Below are 26,762 nucleotides of genomic sequence, written 5' to 3'. Positions count from 1 at the left end.
TCCCTTGATGAGTTTGCAATTACAGGATACTCTAACTTAACTTCTAAATCTGACCCCCAAGATCGCCATGGGCATGGAATATGTGCCTATATTAAAGATAGCTTTCCATGTGGGAGGGACATCTCCAGGGAAGATCCTAACTTACCTTATATGTGCTTCCGGGTTGCTTTAGCTCACACTACTGCATTTATATTTACTCTCTATCGCCCCCACAACAGCGGAGTTACTATCTTTCAAAGCATATCTGAGAAAATTGACCAAGTCCTTTCTACTTATCCTTCAGCTAACATTCACGTATGTGGAGACTTCAATGTTCACAACGTCGAATGGTTGACCCACTCAAACAAGACCGATGATGAGGGGAGGTTCTGTCATGATTTCTCCATTGCCTATGACCTCACTCAGATTGTTCAGGAACCTACCCGTGTGCCCGATAATGACGGCCAGTATGCGAGCCTACTAGACCTTTTTCTCACAACTTGCCCTGAACTATGTTCAGTTTCTGTTCTGTCGCCTCTTGGATCTTCCGACCACTCTGTTGTATCAATTAAGATAAAAATGAAATGTAATAAGTCCCCAGACGTACCTCTTCATCGTACAGTATATCGATACACTAAGGCTGACTGGGATAGCTTCCGTACATTTATATCTGATCTACCTCTGCATTCCATGTTTAAAAAGGATGTGTCCTCTATAGTATTAGACCTAACTGAATGGTTAATTGTAGGTATTGACCATTTCATACCCTCTAAAAAATTTCAGCAAAAACCTAACAGCCAGCCATGGTTCTCTCCAGAATGTGCTGCTGCCATTGCGCACAGAAATCACTTTTTCCACTGCTTCAAACGTAATAGATGTATGGAAACTAAAGCCGTTTTCAGGACTGCCAGCAACCATTGTAAGAAAGTAATAAGGAACGCAAGAGAGTTGTATGCTCAATCTGTTAAGTCCAAAGTAGCTGAGCAGCGGCTTGGTTCCCACCAGTTTTGGCAAATAGCAAACAGAATCCTGAACAGAAGCGTGTGCTCCATCCCAACTATTATCAATGGATCTGAGGTAATCTCGTCAGCATCAGACAAAGCCAAACTCTTTGTCAAGAACTTTGCAGCTAATTCTACCCTTTGCGACCAAGACCGCCAACCCCCAATATTTCCTCTTGTATCAGAAAACACGCTATGTGATATACGTATATCTGTACGTGATGTTGCCAAGCTAATCAAAAACCTTGATTCCAATAAAGCAACTGGCCCTGATGGTATTCCAATTATAGTACTCAAAAAACTTCAACCTGAACTAGCGCCCATACTTACAAAACTGTTTAAACGTTGTCTTAAGGAGAATAGTTTCCCATCTCCCTGGAAAATCTCATCAGTATGCCCTGTATTTAAGAATTCAGGTGATCGCTCATCCCCCTCTCAGTACAGGCCAATAAGTCTCCTGTGCGTCATGAGTAAGTTGCTAGAATCTGTATTAAATACAGAAGTAATCAAACATCTCAACAAAAATAACCTTCTTAGTGACACTCAATATGGTTTCCGTTCTGCTAGATCTACAGCAGATGTCCTTACAGTTATATCGCATAGGATTAGCAAATCTCTCGACGGTGGCAATCTTTCTAGGGCAATTGCTCTTGACATATCTAAAGCCTTTGATAGGGTATGGCATAAAGGTTTACTTCATAAGATCGCTAGCTATGGTATAGCTGGAAAAGTCTTCTCAATTATTAAATCATTTCTTTCTGATAGATTCATAAGAGTAGTAGTTGAGGGGCAAAAATCAGAAGCTCACAATATTAATGCCGGTGTCCCTCAGGGATCCATCCTGGGCCCAACTCTTTTCCTGATCTACATTAATGATCTTCCAAATCATATCCTTACATCATTTGTAGACATTTATGCTGACGACACTACCATTTATGGTACCACATCTAAGACAGTAAACGAGCAAGTTCTCTCCAATTCTCTCTCCTCTGATCTTGAGCACGTAGTACAATGGGGAAAGGAGTGGCTGGTTACTTTTAATGCATCTAAAACCAAGCTTCTCTCTTTACATCATCAACATTCTAATCCACATTTGTCATCAATTGAAATGAATGGCTCTCGTCTTCAGGAGGCCTCAAGTTTTGACAAGCTTCTGGGCTTGACCATTACTCCTGATCTTAAATGGAACACGTATATCAAATCTGTTGCCAAGGCCGCTGGAAAAATGGTGGGATCTTTCTATCGATCCAGTAGATATCTCACTGCTGATGCTATTCTCTATCTATATAAGAGCCAGGTACGTCCAAGGATGGAATACTGTTGCCACATCTGGGCAGGAGCTGCTAGAAAGAACTTGTCCTGCCTTGATAGAGTTCAAAATAGACTTCGTAGCCTCGTAGGAGATGTCCTTTTCTCCTCCTTGCAACCTCTATCTCACAGAAGAGATGTTGCGAGTTTGTCTCTGATGTATCGTTATTTTCATGGAAAGTGTTCAACTGAGCTTCAATCTATGGTCCCCCCTCGCCAAACTTTCACAAGAAACACTCGTCTAGCTGTAAACACTATCAATAATTTCCCCCACTCTTTATCTGTGCCTAAACCTAAACGTAGATTCCATGAACAAAGCTTCTTTCTTAGAACTGCACGCCTGTGGAATTGTCTTCCGTTTTCCTGCTTTCCGGCTGACTACAATATGGTTTTGTTCAAGTCTAAAGTAAATAAGTTCTTGATGAGCCGTTCCATATAAGTTATTAAATTTACCAAATTTTCATTACTAATGATTACTATATTGACCAACTTCTACTGTACACTCTTTAACCCTTATCCTTGAGTGGCCTCTGGGCCTTGATAATGTGGTGATGCCTTTGTAAAAAAAAAAAAAAAAAAAAAAATCTACGACAACACATAAAATAACTCCATCTCCGAACATTTAGATAGCACTACTAATAAAAAAATGCATGTGATTTTTAGAAATTACTAACCTACAAATGACTCTTATCAAAATTGTAGCCCAGTTGAATTAGTTTACAAATTGGTTATTTAAGTGAAGCTGCTGTTGCAGAGTTTTAAAATGTAAAAAATCAGAATTTTGTGTGGGGGGGGGGGACAAAAAAATCAATAAATAATTCTAAGAAAATTACTATTCAGGCAAAATATTGGCTTGATAAGTGTCATTCGAACTCTACTCTGTTAGCACACTACTTGGCGATTTCTCACTTTTAAACATGGTCAAAGAGCATTTGAATGAGATAACGGGAATTGGAAATCTAAGAAGGGAGTGTATTCATTTTGTATGAACATTTGTCAAAGAAAAAGCTGTTCAAAATAGTGAGCCTTATGTGCTCAAAATCAATAAGGCATCAGATTCAGAGCAACGGTTTCAACACAAGTTTTTTTGTTTTTTTTTATATCTGTACGTGTAATGGCTGAACGTAGATCCATCCCATTGGTCTAGAGTAAAATAGGCAGTCATCGGAATAGAAAGTGGGTGAAAGCTGACAAAAGATGCAAATATCAGTAGGTAAGATTTTGGCCTCCTATTTTAGGATGCACAAAGCATTTTTTAAGACCACTCATAGATTATTATATAGCGTTAGCAGCCCCCCCCCCCACACTGCCTGTCTTAAAATACTCTTAAATTTATGCAGCTTTCATATTTATTATAGTTAATTCTCCACTAATTATTATATTGTACCCTGTCGCGGTCAAAAGGCTGTAGGAAGAAAACAGACCCCGAAGTGGATGCAAGTCTATGGTAGTGGAAACGACTGCGACTCTGCCGAGGTCATAGTGAACACTAGCAGCAGCAGAAAAGGGAAAGAGAAAAACAAAGTGAATCTGATGATTCGCGTCGAGGAGGGAGAAAGAACAAAGGAAAACAGATTGTGTCTGAGTTGGCATTTTCGGCGAGGGAAGGCTATGTTTTCGTTTCTTGGTTCGTGGAGTGAGTGGTGGAAAAAAAGGAATGATACCCTATAAAAGAAAAAAAACATGCGGTTGACTCTGAGTTAGCCAAGAAAGTTCGTGAATTTCTCCTGTTTCCTGACCAAAAAGACTTGGTGTTGCAATCCTGGGTTATCTTTTTATTTGTTTGATACAAAAAACAAGATAAAGCCCATATAAAAGGAAAAATACAAACTGTATTTCTGCTTCCGACCTCCTCATTATTTCACATTGAATTTTTTTCCCCACCTTTTGCATGCTCGCTTCTTGCTGTTTTGATTAGACTGGGGGGGGGGGGTTCGATAGGCGATGAAATATTCTTGCACTCGACTGGACTGGGGACCAGTTGCGTAGCTGTCTCTGATGGTAAATTCCCTTACACTTCTTTAAGCAGGATGCATGCAGTAACCCTAAGTCCATGTGCTGGAATTAAAATTACTGACGTGCATTTAAACCTGGACCAAGGATGTAACATGGGGCCATCGTTCAGGATAATACATAGTATGGGAGCTTGTGAAACTTTCAGGTCATGAATGCAGAAGTTCAATTATCGTAATAATGCAATTTGCAACCCCTTTCGATTCCATTTGGACAGAATAAAAAAATTTTTTTAAATTCAAATAGGCATTACTTTGGGAATACGCCTCATACTTACGAGATCTCTAAACCATGAAAATAAAGTTCTAAAATATTAAAACGTTATTTAGGAATTTCAATAAAATTTTAAGTTTGGTGTAGGTCAACAGACAATAGACAGTTGAAACTAATTCGGTATTCAGGTCGGATATAAACAATTGATAGACACAGAAATTTCTGATACCAATTAAAACGAAAATGTGTCAGACAAACGATATTAGTTACAGACAATACTGAAAGAAAGCAACAGAATGAATTGTCACATGTGTCTTATGTTTTTTTTTGGGTTTTTTTTAAATCTTTTTTTTAAAGATAATTGTATATGTATGTATGCTAATGACTTGTGGTCACAATCTTGCATGGGAAGCAAAATGCTTCAAATTGAAGGAATCGCTGGAAAAAGATGATGCTTATGCTAATACCAATTCTTGATACAGGACGAAATCCAAAGTTATCATTGGAGTAAAGAATACTGTACATTACATTCACTTGTGTATTACAAGGATGCAGATGGAGACCATATTTTAAGTTATTCCCATCAATCATATCAAATTAACTTTAATTAATTGATCAAGAATTGTTTATCAATGTATGAGGGTTATTCCAAAAGTAAGACTTTTTTTTTTTTACTTATTTTTTTTTTATAACTTAAAAAAAACTGAAACGCTGAAGAGCTACAAAAACGGGAGTGATACCATTAAAACAAGTAACCTTTTGTGCTCCAGAATGTATTTTTATACATGGTCATCACCATTTTCAATGCACTTGTCAGCCTCTTTTGATGCTTCTTTCGTAAAAGTCCAGAATGCGCTGTGCTACCGATATTTTTTTTTTTTTTTTTTTTTTTTTTTTACATTTTCACCCCAAACAAGGCACATTGCCACTTTGATGTTGGGGGCTGCTATCAGGGACATAAGCTACAGGGGTACCATGTGGGGAGTTGGTCAGCAAGATGTCGGTTTACGTTACACTTGAACTTCTGCATGTCAGTACAGTTGGAAGCTGGAACCCGGAAGGGAATTCTAAAGTCTAGCAGTTCTGGGGAAGAAACTACTGGAGTAGAAGGCTCTCTTACATCTAGGGATCTCAACTGTGAAGGGGTGGGATTTTGCTGTTTGTCGGATATTTACGTTGAGGGGATACAAGTGCTTGCAGTTCGTCGGAGCATTCACCACTCTGAAAGTGAACCCATCTCCTAACTCTGATGTCAACTGCATCGGCTTTTCACACTTTCAACTGGGGCTAGTGAATGCTGATTGGTTCAATTCTTTCTGCATGGAAAAATTCAGGGACTCCTCTCTACTTGTAACCTGTGTCTGTATGTTCTTTTATTAATCGTCCATCAATGTTTGCAACAGATGAAACTTTTAGGTTGTGAATGCAGACGTTCAGTCATAACAATGCAATTTGCAATCCCCTGTAATCCATTTTGACGGGGGTGGGGATTTTAAAAACGGGAGGCATTACTTCTGGAGCATACCTCGTATTACCCGGTTGTAAGTCTGCTGTAGTTGCTAGACATGGTCAATAAGGATGGTCGATAGGTAGAAGTTGTATTTGATGCCAGTTTCTGCTGCATCGCTAGCAACCAACTGCATTCCAACTGACTCTGCTAACACTTCAACCTGAAGATTTCCTGCCCTCTTATGTTCCAACATCTTCAATGGTTTGGGTATGCAGTTTTTTATTAGTGATGGGACGATTCTAAAATTTTTCCTGATTCCAGTACTATTACGGATTCCAGTTTCATTAAAATCAGAATGTTTATAGTTTTTATTTATTTTATTTTTAAACTAAAATCAATAACTATTTATCATTAGTACTAGCAATTAAGTATTTAAAAAAAAAAAAAAAAAAAAAAACGCATGAAAGGATCATTTTTGGCATTGAAAAATAGCACAAATATTTTATATTGACTCCAGTACCCCAAAAATCAACAATTTTCCCCTCTCTGTCTGTGCCTAAATCTAAATGCAAATTCCATAAGCTTCCTAAAACTGCCCACCTGCTGACCTGCTTCCTGGCCAACTACAATATCAGTCTCCAAGTCCAATATAAACAAGTTCTTGTTGAATTGTCTCTTTAAATAATCAATTTCTACCCAATTTCCACTATTAACGATTACATTACTCCTTACATTAACCCTTATCCTCAAGTGGCTTTCAGGTCTTGGTAAGTGGTGACTCTGTTTTAAAAAAAAACATATATATATATATATATATATATCCTTTGCCTGGATAGTATGTTGATGGGCAGCTGAAGACATGGGGGGGGGGACCATCAGTGTGTGGCTGATCTCTGGTCCACGGGTAGTCGGCCTTTTATAGTGTGCTCGTGCATAACTATTTTATGCAACGGAATGTGGTGTAGGCCAAAGAAGACTCTGGATTAAGCTGACCAGAGAAATGCCATCGCAGCAACAAAAATTGATTTGTTATTGGTCCAGCATGTTATTTTCAACTGTTTTACTCAGTTGTGATATTATCAATGTTGCCCCCTCCCCCAGTGTTTGGGGGTGGAGGCAGAGCAAAGGCATAGGAAGTTGTTCACGAACGTACATAAAGGGGAGCTGAGGTGATGTTCTGATCAAAACGTGCAGCAGATGACAGGAACTAAAGGACCTGATATATTTTTAGTTTTGAGTCTATGGGTGTGCGACTTCTGACAGAACAGTTGAGTTGCAAGTTAAATACAGAAGCCAGATTATACTAAGTTAGATGAGATGATATTGACAAACTCTGCCTCGACAGAACGTACATGTGGACCTTCGCGTGTAAAGGGTCAGTGGTGTCGCACACTGCAACTAATATTTACAGAAAGTGTCGGAGGCTGTTTGTTTTTTTTTTTTTGTTTTTTTTTTTTTTTTTTTTTTTTTACTTGTGAACCCATGTATGCCCCTCTTGACAGCCACCAATGTGAGATTACAATCTAGTCAGAAGAAAAGGAAATTTCTGTAGTCTTTTTCCTTTCTGTTGAACAGGGGGCCACATGGTCACACACATGGGGCAATGGTTTAGTTTTTAGTGTTGCAAGTTATAGTAGTTTTAATTTATATTGGAATTCTTATCAGTTTTTAGATTGGCGAGATCTACAATGCTGCCAAATGTTTATATTATCTTTGTTTAGAAATAGTCTATATCGATGAAAAACAAGCAAAAATACTGTCTCTTACAGAGCCCTCTCTAAAGCTAATAAATATTTTACATTTCAAGTGATACGAGTGTTTGGGTCTTGAACAGGTGGTTGCCATATTGAGTGTATGCATTATTAGCATAACACGAATGTTGAAAGACAAAAGTCTGTTAGATTTACATATATTTTCACAAAAAAAAAAAAAAAAAAAAGGAACGATACATAAAGCGGTGAAATAAAATGGTCTAATACAATCGAGACATGTGTTGCCGAGGTCATATATATATATATATATATATATATATATAAGTACACCTTATGTATCTTCGGGTTAGTCTGAGAATCTTGATAACCACTACCGGAAGTACCTAAAGGACTGATCGAAGAATGCCTAACGAGCGATGTGAAGACATAGTAAAGATAGCAGACAATCTAAGCATATTTTAATGGGAAGATAGAACTTTGTTCTAAATTTCTAATGTGTGTAAAATTAGGTTTATTTCCACACAGGAGAGTCCTGGATATGAACTTGAACTATATCCGATGGTGAGGCCCCACTTTGCAGGCTTTTGGGAGTGTGGAGCCACTCTTTAATTGCCATTGCTCCCAGGTTCACTCTGACCCGGAGTGGTAGTACCTGTTAGGGTCCCAACTATGGGTTAAATAAAAACCGACTTGAAAAAAAAACAAATATATTCTATTCAAAAACTTTTCTTCTGAATCGCTGGATTTGGAATTAAATTAACTGAAGTGTTGATATGCCGTAAAACAAAAACCAACCATTCCACACAGGAGGGCATTCTCTTGTTAGACAGTATAATCAAGGAAAGATAACGTGGATATAATCCAATGTAGATCATTCAGATAATTTTTCAAATTGTTTAAGAATACTTAAAACTGGTCAACTTTGTTTTGGCGTAAAGTATGCTTAAATATATTCATTAAGGTTTTGTATTTCTTACTAAGCTAATCCTCTATTGAATAATGCCAATTTCAAGTTTAAAAAAAAAAAAAAAAAAAGTGACTTGGATGCCATCAGTTGAAATCGAAACAAAAAGCATTTAGTGCTCCAGATGTGTTCACTACTGTTTGAGGTATCGACGGATAAGATTTAAAATTAAACCACTGCAAGCTATGAATGAATTTGCGTATGCACAAAAGTAATAAAAATGTTGGCAAGTTGAAGTGACCATTTTGCATTTCAACTCGTCATATTTCTGTATGCGTTATTTATCCAAACAAATATTTTACTTGCTACTTGTACGATTACTATTTTCTGTTAATTTCAGTGTTATGTGACCAGTAGTTCAAGTGTTTATCGGTTAAATATTTAGACCTGCACTTACATCTACTGTTCTATTTATATAGATTATTAAAAGAAAATCTGAGTTAATCCTTAGTGTGCTATGAATTATGAAAAGACAATGTTAAATAATATTGGATTGTGGTGGTGGGTGGGTTATATGACGAGTGTATATACATGCGTTTATGCATGTATCGTGTATAATACACGTGTGTATCCGTTTAGTGGTTAGAAATGTTTGTTGTGTTTACACATAGTTACAGTTCACATAACATGAACAGCCATTAGTCCAGGTTCAACAAACATGACATAACACACGATGGCTGTTTGATAAGACTATTGACCTTAAAACGTGACTCCCTTTGTCTCTTGGACGCTGCAAGAAAATCTTTCACTGAAGCAATAACAGAACTTTATTCTCCTTTTTTTTTTTTCTTTATTTATTTTTTTTTTTTTCAGTAAGGCGTTTCCCTCTGGATTTATAATGCTTTCTCCCTTTTAATACTTGCATCATCTCTTAGTTAGCCCAGCTGAATGCTTCCGTGAGTGAAGTCAACCTCCTCTCGTGGACGCCTCCCCTCCCTCTGTTCTCTCACTTTTACTTTCTCTCTAGTCTATATAAAACAACTACTCTTTCTGTGTTATCAGGTCAATTCCATTGTTTGTTCATAAAATTGAATTCCTAAAGAAATTTTATTGCATAAATATCTCAGTAATATTTTGTCCCCCAACACATCCATCTTTGTCTAAATGGAAAATAACTCGCAAACTTCCCTTTTTAAACGTAACTGATGTCAGTAATAATTGGAAATATATTAAATTAAATATAAATTAATCCATTTCATATTTCTAAATAGAATGGTTAAAACAATTTTATAACAAACAATTACATGGAGTTAAGTTTCTTTTAATGTAATATGCAAATGGCGTTACTTCTTGATTGTAGATTTCCTTGAAAATATATATATATAAAATCATGTTGGATTAAAAGTATATAAAATTAGCAGGGAGACCCGATGTTGCCCAGGATTCAATGATCAACGAATATTTCACACTCCTATATTTTTATTGTCATCGAAATCCATGAAATTGCCCAGGAAGAAGCTTCATATGCCCCAAAGCAATAATAAAATCCAAAATATGTTCTTCTACATTGCATTCTAGAGGACTTACTGTTTCTTTTATTAAATTATTTTATACAAACTTCTTTCCAGTTAACAAAAAAGCATTAAGAAATTTATGTGTAGGGTTTGAACCTACAGACCACATCATACTAAAAAAAAACAAAAAAACTCTATCAACTTACCCACAGAATTTTCACAGCCCGTTTTATCATTGTTGCTAAGCGACGACATGGAAAAAATGGCTTTACGGATGATAGATAAATTAAAATAAGTTTCGATTATCAGCAACTATCGGGTATTTTGAGACAAAACTTGACTAAGATTACTCCCAGATTTATACACTAAAGTTCTGTAAATTTTTAAAGAAAATCTGTTCAGCCGTTTCGGAGTCTATAAGGAACACACATAAAGTTGCATTGATATAATTGTAGAGATTGTTTTCAGTATGAAAAATTATCTTGTGAAACTGTACCTTTTTTTTTTTTTTTTTTTTTTTTTTTTTGTCCATAGTAAATTGTGAACAGACAAGAATATGACTTGATTATATTTGAATGAAATACAAATATCAATCTTATACATAGAATTTTATCCTTGGACTAGATATAAATATATCAGTGGGTCATGAACGCAATTTCTACCCAATTTTAAATTAGATAAATCATTGTATAAATAATTAGTAATTGTCGTTGGTCGATGTGATTGTTGGTTTGACTTGACATCAAGGGGGAGGCGGGAATGTTACTTTAAATAGTGTAAAAAGAAAAAAATATTCGGTTTTTATTGGCTTACATTCGGCTTTCTGTCATGAAAGATGTTATAGATGAATGTAGCTAATCGGATTAGAGAGCAAGTTAGTGTGTGAATTTCTTTCTTTCATCAGAAAGTGGAATTGAGATAGAGAAGGTGGGGGAGTATCTAATCAGATGAGCTTTTCAACATTGAGATGAGGGACACAGTGTTTTAATTATGGCTAATGTTCTGTTGAATAATGCTCAAGTATAGACAATCAATTCTACTCTTGTCTGGCTAAACTTTTTATCTTTTGTCCCTGCTCGACATGATTTATTTTCGTTTTGAAGGTCAGAATAGTTTGTTTTTTTTTTGTTTTTTTTTTTAGCTGCTTCATTCATCTTACAATGCCATAAAAAAAATTCATACAAAGAAATGCATACTTTTCTTTGGTTCTTTTATTTCCGTGTTTGTTGCAATTGACCAAAATATTATCAATTATTATATCCGTTTCACTTAGTCGATTGATCAAACATTATTCAGTCCTAATCCAAATAATGACCAGGAAAAGGATCCATTGTTGTCTGCACAGAAGTAGTTGATCTAGTCTATAAGAATCGGACTTGTATGAACTCTACTGCTCTATGCATTTCTATAAATAAAGGGTTATCATTATTTCAGTAGTTATCAGAAATATAGGCATGAAGACATAACTGATATAAAAATCAGTAAACTATTGACTAAACTTTAACTCCATGAGTACAACAATGCTAAAATGATGTTGGTAGACCCAATTTAATTTTTTGGTCCCCCTGACAAAGAAGGGACTGGACATAGTAATTCACTCCCGTTCATTCGGTTGTTTGCACTTTTCTCAATAAATATGCCTTGGATTTTTAAATTTTGCACAAACATTAGTCATAGTGAAAGTAAATTTTTACCAGAATGGATTTTCCAAGATAACTTTGGTTGACCCTCCCTCTCTTCAGGGGCCATTATAGGAGTAAAATTGCCCCCAAAATCGTTCCCCATTTGTACTTTTGTCAATCACGCCTTGAATTTTTTGAAATTTTGCACAAATATTAGTCGTGGTGAAAGTAAATTTTTCACTTGTGGAGGGGGGGGGGTCATGCTTGGCTTTTTTTTCCCCCCTAAACCTTTCTGGTCATGTTTCCCAGAAACTCTGAATAAGTACAACTAATGGTTTATATTTTATCATTAAATGCTGAAAATTGGATACTAGTTCAACATTTTCTAAAAATGCAATAAATGATTGTCTATTTCTTCACTCATTGTATACAAGATATCTGAACAAATTTTTCCAAGTTTGTAGTGGCGAAAATGAGATGCATCCTAAAATCTTATGATGTAATACCATAATTATGAAATACATTAGATTATGTTGATGACCATAGTAAATTTAAACATTTAGAAAAGAATATTTCATGTTTGGAAATGTTTTAGGTGAGGATTTGTAATTTGTGCTTAGATTACTGTTCTCATTCTTGCAATGTTTTGTAACCTCTGACTTTCATATCTCTTTTCACAAGGACCTCTGATGCAATGGATAAAGTGCTGAGTAATAATCAATTTTAAGAGTCTTCTGGAGGGATGAAGGTTCAATCTTCAGCTCAGATGATACTGGGAATATAATTAAGAATTAAAATGTCTATTTGGTCATGGCTGATAGAATGAGGACAATCTACTTCCATGGATTAAATAAAGACGGAAATTTGAAATACAGATTCCTGAATTTGACAAGATGTGCCTGAAGGTTATATTAGCCAAGATATGAGAATACCCTACAATATGATAACAGTAGTTTGAAATGATCCATGTATTTTTTATTTTTTATTTATTTTTTTTTTGTCATTTACTTTTAAGAGTAAATTTTATCAAGGCTTGGAAGCCCCTGTAGGTTGGAGGTTATTTAGACAGTGAGATAAAACCGGTACGATCAGTACTAGTGAAGCTTGGCTAGGGTTTAATTATATAAGAGGACAGCTCAAGAACTTATTTAAATTAGATTTGCTGACTACCATGTTATAGTCAGCTGTGAAGTAGTCCCATGATATTTTAAAATGGATAGTCATAAGGAAAGGAACCTTGCTCATGGAATTTTCATTTAGTTTTAGGCACAGATAGGGAAATTGTTGATACTTGTAGCTGGACAAGTACTTGTTACAAATGTATTTGAGATGGAGAACATAGATTGGAGCTCAGTCGAGCACTTACCATAAAAGTAACGATAGAGCAAAGATAGACTTGCCACTTCTCTTCGGTGAGGAAGTATGGAGGTGAAAACATTTTTGCTAAGTTTTGAAGACGTTTCGTTTGTAATTATCATTTTTTTTTTTTTTTTTTTAATTTTCTTACAGTGGTCACCACTTATCAAGGTCCGGAAGCCACTCAGGGATAAGGGTTATTGCAAGTACATTACGTTAGTGTGGAGATTTGATGAAGTGTTTACTTAAGGGGGCGGTTCATTAGGAATTTGTTAACGTTGGACTTGAAGACATCCAAGTTGTAGTCAGGTGGGAAGCAGGCAGACGGAACAGTGCCACAGGCGTGCAGTTCTAAGAAAGAAGCTTTGTTCATGGAATCCACGTTTTGATTTAGGCACAGATAAAGAGTGAAGTAAATTATTGATAGTGGTTTCAGCTAGACAGGTGTTTTTCGTGAAAGATTGACGAGGGGGGGGGGACCAGAGATTGGAGTTCAGACGAGCACCTGCCATGGAAGTAACGATAAAACAAGGATGGGCTCGCAACGTCTCTTCTGTGGGAGAGAGGTTGCAGGGTAGAGAAAAGGGCATCCCCCACTAAGCCACGAAGTCTATTTTGTACTCTGTTAAGGCAGGATAGGCTGTTTTTAGCAGCTCCTGCCCAGATATGACAGCAGTATTCCATCCTTGGACGTACTTCGCTTTTGTATAGAGAATTGCATCAGTAGTGAGATATCTTCTGGAGCGGTAGAAGGATCCCACCATCTTTCCAGCGACCTTGACAGCAGACTTTATGTCCGTGTTCCATTTCAGATCAGGAGTAAAGGTCAAACCCAGAAGCTTGTCATTTTAACTAATTTACAGTGTCTGCCATAAGAATGATCGGTGTTCAATTTTATATTGATTGATGACTTTTTATAAAACAATTAAATCTAAATTTTTAATTTATTTTTATTTTTTTTTTTTAAGCACAACCTATAATTATAAAAGATAAGTTCTAGGAAATTCTGAATTGATGCAAATCAGCTTGTATCATTGTAGCAGTACTTTTCATAATTATTTTTGGTTTCTTACTATACAGATTATTAAACGGTGCTTGCATACTAGTTGAATTTTTACTGCGATTATCTAATATATAATGTAAAGTTGTTCGCTTTATCATTTCTATATCATTGATGGTTTTCATTCTATACATTTTGTGTGTGAATCATTGCAGCATGTTAAGAATAAAATGTAATTAGATTTAATTTTTTCCAGAAAATACTGTATGGATCTCAATTATTTTCAAATGACCACCACCTTTAATAGATAAATAATTCTGTATTCCTCCATACAGAATTGCTTCTCTTTGGTAGAATCATTCTCTTTTCTCTAAAAAAAAAAAAAAAAAAAAAAAAAATGGAAGAACAAATGGCATAATTTATAATGCCAAACAAATTGCAAGTAAATACACTATCACCCAATGCAGGGTATGTACAGCTAGCTTCATTTCATAATAAAGACCAATATTTAAATAAATGTACTACTTCACGTCATGCATGTACTTATATCCAGTCACAAGTAAAAACAAAAGTATCTAACAAAACCATTTCAAGTGAGAAAGCAAATGATTCGGATGACTCCGGATACCTGAAATGATTTTTGGAAAGAAATCTTCCACTCGATAAATCAATGGTTGATATTGTTTTTTGTTTTTGTTGCTATGCTTTATAAGGTCATCAGAAATAATTCATATACGAAAAATTACCAGCATAATTCTATGATTTTTTTTTATAAGAAAATTGGTGCAAACACTGTCAAAGAATTTTGTTATTCTTGAAAGTATTCATTTTCATATTATCTACAAACCTGGCATTGTTTGAATACTTTGGCTTCTTTACACATAAAATAAGTCTCTGCTGTTTATAGAAGTTTTGCACAAGTTTAGACCCAACACTCAAGTTCTTACAACTTGATATTACAAAGTTAATACCACCGTTAGATTTGTCAGTAAATTTTACTTCAGAAAAGTTGTTTGATCGTGGTATAGGGCTTTTTTTTTTTTTTTTTTTTTCAATTATATCCCTGAATAGTATGAACTCTTAGGAATGTATGTCAACATGATACTGAAATTAAGTCGGCATTAGAAATGGTGATAATTCAAAATATTTTTATATTAAAATAAAAATTATGTACAAATTTTAACTTGCATGAACATATTTTTCTTTAAAAAAAAAAAAAAAATTCTTTATGGAAATCGCTCCAGACAAGCCATGAAGCCACCTTATGTAAGAAGCTAACAATAAGTATTAGATGTAATAGATCTTCACTCCGAAAATAGCAATTCTTCCCTCTTTGTTAGAAATGTTGCTTCTGGAATGTGAACTAAAGGAGAAAATAAGAGAAGCAGGAGTCGTTACTAATTTATATATTTGTATTTTTGTATTTATTTATTTGTATTTATTTGTATTCATACTAATGTTTATCATCTGTTTTCGCAACATTGACTGATACAGCATTCAACCTTCATAGAACCAGAGAATCTTTACAGAATTTTGATTTAGTGGATTTTTATTTAATCCACCAGGTTAGATTGTTCTTGTCCCATCCGACATAATCAGGTAGAAGTCTTGAGTAATTGTATTAAGTATTGCCTGTACGGAGGATTGAACCTTGGCTCTCCAGAAGCCTGTCACTTAGAACTGATTACACTTAACACTTTTATCATTGTTCCATGGATAGCAAATAAATCTAACATCTCCACCATTTGAAATAAATTTGGAAAGAAATCCTTTTTTTTTTTTTTTTTTTTTTTTTTTTTTTTTTTTTCCCCCTTTTATAGACCAATTGTTTAACTTTCCAGTTTGAGATGCTTTTTTTTTTTTTTTTTTTTTTTTTTTCCAACTCCATCAACCATGACATTTTAAATGAATACTCTCTTAGCGACAACTTACAAATATTGCAGAAATTTTTTTTTATTGTAAACTTTTCCACTTTGAATTCTTTATTTGCTCGTTTTTTTTTTATTACTTTTAATTATTTTTTTATTTTTTAATTTTTTTACAACTCTGAATTTCTTTCAATTTCAGTGACCTCTGATATACCAGATGTGATTGGAGCCCTTCTCAATGCAGACTACATTGGAGTAATAGAGAATTTGTTCGCTCGAGATGTTTTAGGAGAAAATTTGAATATAGTGACTCCATCCAATATTGAAAATGCAATAAAGGATAATATAAAATCGCTTATTGCCATTAACCCTGAAAAGTAAGGACATTCTTATTTCTTGAGTTGTGGGGACTTTTTTCTTTTACTGCAATATAAAATGGTTGAAATAAGAACTCGTGTCCTCGTCTTAGAAAGCATTGTTTATATTGGGCATTTGGATTATTAAATGCCATATGAGGCAATTGAGTTTATTTTTTATTTTTTATTTTTTCAATTTAATTTTCCAAGATATACTTTTTCTTTTAAAAATAAAGATATGTTAAAATAACGTTTTATTTTTTAACATCAAGGATGTGAGTTCCGTTATAGAAGCGTTGATTTAATTTGAATAAAATAAAATACACATCAGGTGCACTTGAAAGACAAATTACAACGCAGTATTATGAAAATAAATAAATATTAATCGTTAATCTCACATAGCCAGCGCACTGTTCTGGCATTTCAAAATACAACCGCTGAGAGACAACACGCAGATCTTTACTGACTTCTTTTCCAACTTTACAACGTGGCAGGAAAAAAGAAAAAAAAGATGCATAAATACTGAGGATAGTTTGACTCCGAAATATATATAAATTATTTCAAACAAGTAAAATATTTATCTTGTAATATTTAGCTTTCAAGCGCACCTGATGCATATTGGGGGGGGGGGGCAATTTGTCTGGTGTCAAAATGAATATTGAATGAAACATTCAATGACGAAGAACCTACATGGCAGTGTCGAGTGAATAATAGCATCCTTTCTGTATTAGTAATTTGAATTATTAAAAATAAGTCATTAGAATCCTATATAATGCAATACCAGACGAATTAAAAAAGTTATTTGAAATTCTGGTGAAGAAGTATCGTTGAAAATTAAATTAAAAAAAAAAATGAATAAAACTCAGCTTTATGGTATGCCATTCTAATGGCTACTTTTTAAAAATTCAAAAGTAGGTTTCTTTAACTCATTTAAATAGTAAAACTTTATCTGTAAAGCAAGTAATAAATGTTGATATTTTTAATTTATTAATTATTAAAATAATATTATTACTAATTTATTATAATTTCTATTACTATTCTCATTTTGGTTATTTTCACAATATTTCGGCTGATGTAACCTTCAACTTTCTTCAGATGCATCTTTTTGAACTTTGGAATTTCTATGAACTTGCTAACCTATATGGAATTTCAAACTGAATCCTTTATTTGATCCATGGAGGCAGATTGTTCTCATCTTGTCAACCATTACTGGGTAGAAATATTAACTATTATTAAACCTTCAATCTCCAAAAAACTGACACTTAAAATTGTTAATCAATGCTTTTAACCATTACACCATTGGTCAATGTGGAACAGTCTGAATAATACAAAACATCAATCCTCATCTCAAATTCCGAACATATTATGACTGGCATTCAATGATAATCACACTTGGATATAATGTGCAAAAATTTCAATAACTTGGTGATGGCTAAGTGGTTAGACACTGACTGAAAGCCTAGGTGTGCCACGCTTGAATCCAGTTCATTCCAGAAATTTTTTCATCAAAATCACACTTGACCTCTTTAACTTCCTGGAAAGATGGACCGTCTAGACTTGGAGGTTCTAGTTTATTTAAAAAGATAAATAAACTAATGATTAATGCCACTGACTGAAAGCCAGTGTGCCAAGTTCAAATCCAGTTTGTTCCACGGAAATACTTTCATTTTACTTGACCTTATCTAAAATCCTAAAGAGACGGCGAATAAAATGTTTTCACTGCCCTGATTTGGGCTATGATGATCCACTTCAGTTTGAGTAGAGTTTGGGAATTGTTTGGATAGACATTATCTTTGAGATAACCTGATAAATTAAAAATCTTTGGGATGGTTCAAAAAGTGTGAAGCTCATTTAAGATACCTCTTACTGATGAGACTATTACCAAAGTGGCCTCAATATCATTGAACAATAATACAGACTGTTAAATCAAGACTCTGACTTGGTAAACGAGTCACATTGACTGAATTATATTGGTACTGAATATAATTTGATTACAGAAAGGAGTTTAATAATTTCATTGGTTGGTGGGAGGAGGGGACTGACAGTGATAAAAGAAATTTTAATATAATATAAAAAAAACTTGTTACACACTTTTTTTTTTTTTTTTTTTTTTTTTCTACAGTTCCTTAAAGATTTTGGCTGTGAGTGTTGCCTGTCTCCAGTTATATGTCCAAAACAACTGGACTGGACCATTTGTTGACAGTACACCTTTAAAAAAGTACTATGACATGTGGAGTTCAAGTTCTATCATCAAGGTATGCTACAAAATAAATTCTAATCAACATTTTTTCTTTCAATTCTGAAATTCAAATTGCTGAATTTGATTTGATTTTTATTTTATTTTTATTTATTTATTTTTTTATTTTTTTTTTTTTCAGGAAGAAGATTTGAATGCACAAATGTTTAATGCATTAGCTCTGGATGGAGAAGATGTCTACAGATTAAGCAAGCATTTGCCTTGCTTTTTCTTAGCCAAATGCATGTTAATTGGGTGTCAGGATTTGCTCCAACATCTTTGGGTAAGATGCTTTACTTCTTAGCTTAATCCACCTTCACTCCCCCCCCCCCACCATCGTACCTTTCATCTGTCAGATAAGTGACATTAGTCTTTTGTCACTAACACAATCACCTGAAAATACAACTATCTTGGAGCTCGTGACTGAAACTAGTGTTAATAGCTTATGTATGCGCCACAAATACCAATCTGATACACTCCCTTAACTAAGATACTATTGCTTCAAATCAGGCTGTCTGAAGATGTTTCTTAACCTAAAATGGACCAAACATTTTTTTCCTTTGCAAATCTCCATGTTCTTAAAAAAACAGATTTTCCTCTGCAAAACTATCCAATCAAATGGCGTCTTCTATATAATTTGATTGCAGAAATTCCCCTCTGGAAATTAACCAGTCAAAAAAAAAAAAAAAAAAAAAAAATTTTAAACCAGCATAAAAATCCTAACCCAACACTCACACCTAATACAAAGTGCAAGCATATATGCTTGAACAAAGATGGTTGTCTGAACAAACACCATGTTGAATCTTCTATTAACTCTTTTCTTAGTGCAGCAGTATATTATGCATTTTTTTTTTTTTTTTTTAATATCTAAGCAAAGAATTTATAATTTTTCTGAAGAGTCTATGCACAAAAAGAGATGGCATTGACATAACCATTTTGTTTCTGCATAATAAAATAGATCTGTAAAAAAGTGTACCAAAATTTTTGACCTGATAGAGCTGCTTTGCATGAAAAATATATGGCTCTTGACTGTGACTATACTGTTATATATATATATATATACACACACACACTGAATTTGTTCAAAGGTATCTCTAACAACAATAAACAAGTGATATCTATAAAATGTGAAACGGCTTTGGCTTTTGGAGTTCTTGTTTGAAATAGCACTAGGTTCAGCCATGCTGAAGAGGCATAGCATGATGAAATGTATGTCCATGGATAATTAAATTTTAAATGCCATTCACCATCTGGGAGCATTATATTGGGGGCAGATTATTTTCAACTGACATTTCGATAAAAATGTTTTCGTATAAATAATTCAAAAAGTATTGCAAGCAAAAATAAATAAATCTCTCTCTCTCTATGTCTCTCTCTCTGAGAAAGTTCTTGCAGAATTTTTAATTTTCATTTCAAATGATGTATTTTCAAAAGTTTTGTTATACCTTCACTCCTGGCCTATTACTATTTTTGGCTATGCTTCATTTCATGCATCATTTTAAATCGTAATTTAAACGATTAGATTAAGTGAAAAACAATCATCTGAATTATCTTTTCAGAATGTTGAATACAAGATGGGGGGTGGGGGGCGGGCAAATTTACACAATTTTCTTATTTCAAGTAAAGCTAGGCCAATAAGCTGCTGAAACAGCTCGCAATATCACCAAAGTATTTAGTCCAGGGACCACTACTAAACGTACAGCTCTATGGTGGTTTAAGAAATTTTATGGTGGCGACAAATCTTGAAGATAAGCATAGTGGTCGGCCATTAGATGTTACAACGATCAATAAGAGCCTTAGTTGAAGCCAATCCACGCACAACTTTTAGAACTTTCTTCTGAATTAGACCTGACATACTATTTCCAACCACTTGAGAAATTGGAAAGACAAAAATTTGATAAATGGATGCCTCACGAATTCAACAACTGAAAGAAATGCTGTTATTTAATATCATCTTTTTTGCGCAACAAGAACTACCCGTTTCCTAATGGGGTTGTGACTTGTGATGAAAAGTGGATTTTTTTATGACAACCAGTGATGCTCAGCTTAGTAATTAGATTACAAAGTTGCACGAAAAGAAGTTCATGCAGACTGTTTGGTTGGTTTAGCAACACACAGTCAGGCAGACTGTTTGGTTGGTTTAGTCAACACAGTTGTCATGGAGAATTGGGCCTTTTCTGTTGACTAATGTTGGGTGTTGTTTCTGTATTTCATCCATTTGTTGGCAGTACTTCTTTGCCATAATAGTTTTGCCTGCATTCAATAACCTAATAGATGAGACTAGTTGTAGATATAACTCGCTAGATTACCTGTCCCAGGACAAGTAGAATTAATTCCCCAAACAGAACGGTTTTGACCCATTTTTATGTCCTCCTTACAAAGACCAACATCCAGATATGATACTAAACCTTATATCTAGAATCCTTATCCGAATATTAATTTTTTTTTTTTTTTTTTTTTTTTTTTTTATCACCTCTCAAACAAGGCACAGTGCCACTTTGAAGTAGGAGGCTACTATCAGGGACATAAGTTGCAGGGATGCTATCTAGGGAGTTGAGCAGCTAGATGTCTGTTCACATTACACTTGAACTTCTGCATGTCAGTACAGTTGGGAAAGCAGAATCTTGGGAGTTCCAATGTCTACCAGTTCTGGGGAAGAAACTATTGGAGTAGAAGGCTTTCTTACACCTAGGGATCTCTACTGTATAGAGGTGGGATTTAGCTGCTTGTTGTAGGTATTTACATCAAAGTGAGGTAGAAGTGCTTGTAGTTCATCAGAGCATTCACCATTAAAGTACTTGTAGAACAGGTAAAGAGATGCAACATTGCGTCGATGGGACAGAGGCTGAAGCCTAGATGACAGTTCAGGACCTATCAGGTTGGCGACTCTCTTTTAAACTCTGTCCAGGAGTGAGACAAGTAGCAGATGCACCAGCTCAAATGTGACTACTCCATACATGAGCGAATGGTGGCCTTATAGAGGTACAGGATACTTTCAGGTGTAAGTAGCTTTCTAACACGGTAAAGAGAGCCCACCTTCTTTGCAGCAGCCTTGGCAATGCTCTTAGTGTATCTGTTACAACTCTTGTTCCCTGTGAACGTTAGGCTGAGGAATTCAAAGGAAGTAATTTCAGATAATTTGTTCTTGGCCATTGCTATCAGTGGTAGAGAAGGTTTCTTGTAATTATTGAAGGAAACCAGCTTAGTCTTGGCAGCATTGAATGTGACCATCCATTTTTGTCCCCATTCTACTACAGATTGGAGGTCATCCTCTATTGTTTCTGCCATTTCCTTAGATATATTTTCATTTGTTTTCCCTTCGTGCCTGTTATAAAGCCTGGTGTCATTAACAAATATACCCATCTCAGAATTTTATCAGGGAGGTCATTTAGGAATAAGGGCCAAGGATAAACCCCTGAGGTAATCCCGCATTTATATCATTTAGATGTACAACTGTCGCGGACAATCTGTATTCTTTTCTTAAGTATTTAATTACATTATGTATTCTTCCAGTGATACCATATGATCTGATTTTCCTGAGAAGACCATCGTGCCATACCGTCATTAGCCTTGGATATATCTAGGGCTACCGCTCTACCTCCCCTGCTTTGTCCAGTGAATGGTATATACGTTCAGAGATTACTTAAGATATCTGCTGTGGAACAGGCTTGCCTAAATCCATATTGTTGGTTGGTCAGAAGTTTAGCAGCTAAAAGGTGGACTAGAGCTTGATTAATTATGGGCTCAAATATTTTGCCGAAAAGCGGGAGAAGGCTAATGGAGTGATAATTTAATGGGTCGATTCTTTCGCCAGAATTCTTGAAAACTGGTACTATAGAAGCATATTTCCAGCAGTTAGAAAAGCAAAATTTGTTAAGTTTGGCGAGAACTGGAGCAACCTGCACAACTGGGAAGAGATTGAGTCCACATACTTTTGAAGTGTCTTGGTTTTTATATAGCATGCACCTGGGAATGTCTAAAATTTAAAGATTTAGCTTAAGGCGTCTTCATAAGAAACTAGAATTTAAGAATTCTCGATTAACTGATGTCTAATATGAATAAAATCTAATGAAAATCTGAAAAAAAAAACAAATTTTCAAATGTGTGATTGTACCTTTTTGTTATGCAATCTAAATAATTTTAAAATATCCCAAAGAAAAAAAAATTTGCAATATTTATTTGATATCTAATGCCTATTAAAATTTCAAACAAATAAAAGGTATTTGAATTTTCACATAGGGTTTCAACCTCCTTTGTATTAAATTAAATATAAGCCATATTACTAACAGTCATGCCTAGCAGCTGTATTCCAAAATTTATGCTTGGCTCATTAGTTTAGGAGTTTTTGTGCAGAAATTTATCTAAATAAATAAATGCAATATTTTTCTATTTATCAAAATTCATTAGATGTATTTAATTCTATTATATATTAAAGTGTACCCCCCCCCTCGAATGAAATTCACAAAACTCTCCTTCAAATGCTTCGTTTGCATAATACTTCTATAAGCAGTTTCTATTAAATTAATATTCTGTAAAAGTCATTTCAATTTCCTATTTTCTTGTATATACATAAGTTTTGCTTATGTTAATATTAATAATATTAAAACAATTTAGTGGAAAGTTTTTAATTTACTTTGAAATTTTCTGGTTATGACTTCTCACAGCCACGTTTATATGCAATGACAAAACTCAAAACTCTGTTTACCAGATCCTTCATTTGCATAATATTAAAGTTTCTCTCAAATTAATATTTTGGATTAATTTTCTTATATAAATATATTACACAATAGTTTTGTTCATATTAAATATTACTACTACTAACTTAATGAAGAAAAATGTAACATTAAAAATAATTTAAAAATTCAAATAACTGTCAGTAACATTTACACACACCAACTTAGATTACCTTTAAGTATTTTTTTTTTTTTTTTTTTTTTTTTTAAACACTGCATTCAGCGCAATAAGGCATTTCATAAAACTCGTCTGTTTACTAAGGATGAGTGATTTATTCCAAATTGATGGTTTAATATGGTTACATTTGGGCTAATTTTTGTATTAACTAATCCTTGTTAATCTCTATTAAAGAGAAGCATTGTATTGAGAAAGTATTAGTATGATAGTCAAGCTGGAAGTTTTTATTTTTTAGTTACTTTAAGATTTTGAGGTTTTTATTTTGTAAAAAAACAAAACAAAAAAAACGCATACAAACTCCTTAGAAATATAATCTAGGATGTTTTAGAAATATTGTCTTTTAAATGAATAAATGCAAGTTTCTTTTCTATTTATCCCAATATATTAAAACCCTAGTTTTAAAAACTGAAGTTGCTGTTGATGATAACCATATATTTGCAGTAAAAAAAAGCCACATTTCTAAACATGCTTTAAAAAGAGCACAAGTTTACACAGAAGAGATGCCTTTAAAAGATATAGAAATGAATAGGATCATAAAATTAATCACCTAGAACGGTTCCCCCACAAATTTTGCTAATTTTTTTATTAGCAAACCAACCATTGCCTGAAGAGGAACACAGGTAGCAAATGTGTTTAAAAAAAAAATGTAAAACATTCATGGCTTTCCATTTTCAAATATATAAAAATTATAAAGAAATATTTGAAATGCCTTAACTTCAATACATATAGTTTCAATACTGTCTACTCTGACTTGAATAATTTTTCTCTATGCAGTTTTGATCTTTTGGGTGTTTTACGTAAAATTTGCAGGCTTTACCCACTTTATTGCTTTGCAGTTTTATTGCTAATTCATTACTTGAAATTATTCAAATATAATTAAGAAAAACAAGACAAAACTAATAAAATACAAAACCTTCTCAATTCTGTTTTAATAAAGTAATATTTTTTTCCTTTCCTTTTTGGTCCCCCCCCCCCCCGACAAAGGAGGGATTGAACCTAGTAATTCACTCCTGTTTGTTCGCTGGCCCTGTCGGTGGGGCATTAGAATACGCCGACTGCCCCCCCCCCTGCAGAGGGTAAAAGTCCCTCAATGGGAGTCCTGGATATGACCTTAAACTATATCCAGTGGTGAGGCCCCAACTTGTGGGCTTTGGGGAGTGTGGAGCCACCCTTTAATTACCATTGCTCCCAGGTCCACTCTGACCCGGAATGGTAGTACCTGTTAGGGTCCCAGTTATGGGTTAAATAGAAACCGACGTGAAAACAACAAATATATTCTATTAAAAAAATATTTTCTTCAAAATCTTTGGATTCGGCATTAAATAACCCGAAAAGGGTTGATATGCCGTAAAAAAAAAAACAACCAACCAACCTGTTTGTTCGCACTTTTAGTAACAACTCAATGATTTTTAATTTGCACAAACATTGTTCATGGTGAAAAGTAAGTTTTTTTGCCAGAACGGATTTTCTGGAATAACTCTAGTTTCCCCTCCCCATTCTATTCCAAGGGGCATTAATGGGGGTAAAATCCCCCACCCCCACTTGTTTATTTGTTCACACTTTTCTCAACCACTCCTTGGGATTTTTTAAAATTTTGCACAAACTGAATTTTTCACTCGTGGCTTGTTATCAGTTATTAAGGTTAAGCTTCCCTTGCTTTACACATAAATTTGTATACATGATTATTGAAGTGAGCCGGACACGTGTACATTTACTCTTCTTATTTAGATGAACGTTCATTTTAATGTTGGCATGTGTTGAACAGTTTTTAGTAATTGACTTACCAACCAATCTCTTGTGAAATCTTTATTTATCCCTCTTTCTCTCAAGGCTATCCTTATAACTTTCATCTTTTCCTTAACCTTGCTCTGCTATCTCAATATATTCTATATCTGCTAACCCAAAAACTCTCTGCCATTCTTTCAGCGTGGCCATACTATCGAAGGCTTGTTCTGCACACATCTCCCTATACTGTCCAGATATAATCTTCCTCTGAGCTTGTTAGATCTGAGCCCGTCTTTAAGAACCTGTTACACATCCGTCATTATTTCCCTCCATGCAACGTGTGTCCTCAACCCTCACTGGCCATGTTTTACTTCCGTATATTCTCACACTGCATACGCATGCCTGATACTCTTTCCTTTGACAACATTGGAAACTTTCTGCTAGTTAGTAACGGCAGAAATTTTAACTTTTTCCATTCCCCCCCCCCACCTCCAAATTCTTGCTATCACACTAGCACCTGCGCCACCCTGTGCTCTACTAGTTATCACAAAGGTAGCAAAACTTCTGAATAACCTCAATAACTTTGCCGTTCACTTAGTTTTCTCCATATACAAGTTCGCATTCATCTCTGGAAGTTTCATAGGAATATCAAGTTCACAGGTGATCCCAGTCGCATGTACATCTTGCATTTCTTGCACACAAACTGATTTTCCTCTCAAACTTACTGGTAATTTCACTGCACTTCTAATATACCCAATGCCTGCATGTCTGACCAAAAAAAATGGAGTTGCATCTAACTCCCTTACCACCACTAAATTGACTTTCAGATTTTTACAAACATTGATCAACACTTTAGGTCAAGAGATATTGACTCTCTGGCCTTTTCATGACATTCTTATAAGTTTTAACTTAACAAATGGAAAATGTATATAAAATATATTTCAATATTTGAAACTGTATCAGATTTTTATTTTTTGAATTTCTTACAGAGTTATGACTGGTGGCTCATCCGAATAATTAATATATACCAACAAATGCTTGATAATAAATCACCGACTTTAAAGGGACTTGCCCTGAGTGCAATTGATAAAAGTAAGTTTTTTGTTTTTTTTATAAAAAAAATATTTTAAATGAAGGAGTTTTGCTTTTTAAAATATTCAACCACAATCTAAGAATATCTTTTTTAATGTGGCCATTGTTCTGGAACTCGCGGCAGTTATTCCTCAGAATCTTGCTTTCAGATACCTACAATACCGTCCAGCAGTCAAACTTCAGAAAGCGTGCGTTGGGCAGACAGATAAACTCAAATAAACATAACGAAAACAACTATTATGTTAAACGCTTTATTAATTAGGTAAAAAAATCTCATGGCTTAGAACGGGAGATAGCCCAGTTCATGGAGTCGAGTAAAGGCTGTGCGTATCGTTTCAAATTCCACGGTGAAAAGGAGGAAGGACAGAATTGAAAACGAGACTAGGACGAGATCGCGTGGGAACCCGAAGTTCTCGAAGGATAGCGATATGAAGTTTTTTTTTTTTTTTTTTTTTTTTTTTTTTTTTCTTTACCTTTATCTTTTTTTTTTTTTTTAATGCCT

General features: G+C 34.5%; 1 protein-coding gene across 1 annotated transcript in view; it reads left to right on the top strand.

The window, feature by feature from the left end:
- The window catches only part of LOC145280018 (tetratricopeptide repeat protein 27-like), a 117,980-nt gene that overhangs the window by 33,688 nt on the left and 57,530 nt on the right, over positions 1-26,762 (top strand). Inside the window, exons 2-5 of the mRNA XM_080131660.1 lie at positions 16,140-16,317; positions 18,419-18,551; positions 18,675-18,815; positions 26,158-26,260. Of these exons, the coding sequence (XP_079987786.1) occupies positions 16,140-16,317; positions 18,419-18,551; positions 18,675-18,815; positions 26,158-26,260 (555 nt within the window). The remainder of the gene's footprint in view (positions 1-16,139; positions 16,318-18,418; positions 18,552-18,674; positions 18,816-26,157; positions 26,261-26,762) is intronic.

This window comes from Euprymna scolopes, chromosome 7 (genome assembly GCF_053919585.1).
Source record: "Euprymna scolopes isolate OS-2025 chromosome 7, ASM5391958v1, whole genome shotgun sequence".
Taxonomy (NCBI): Eukaryota; Metazoa; Mollusca; class Cephalopoda; order Sepiida; family Sepiolidae; genus Euprymna; species Euprymna scolopes.
This window is presented reverse-complemented; position numbering and strand designations above follow the sequence as displayed.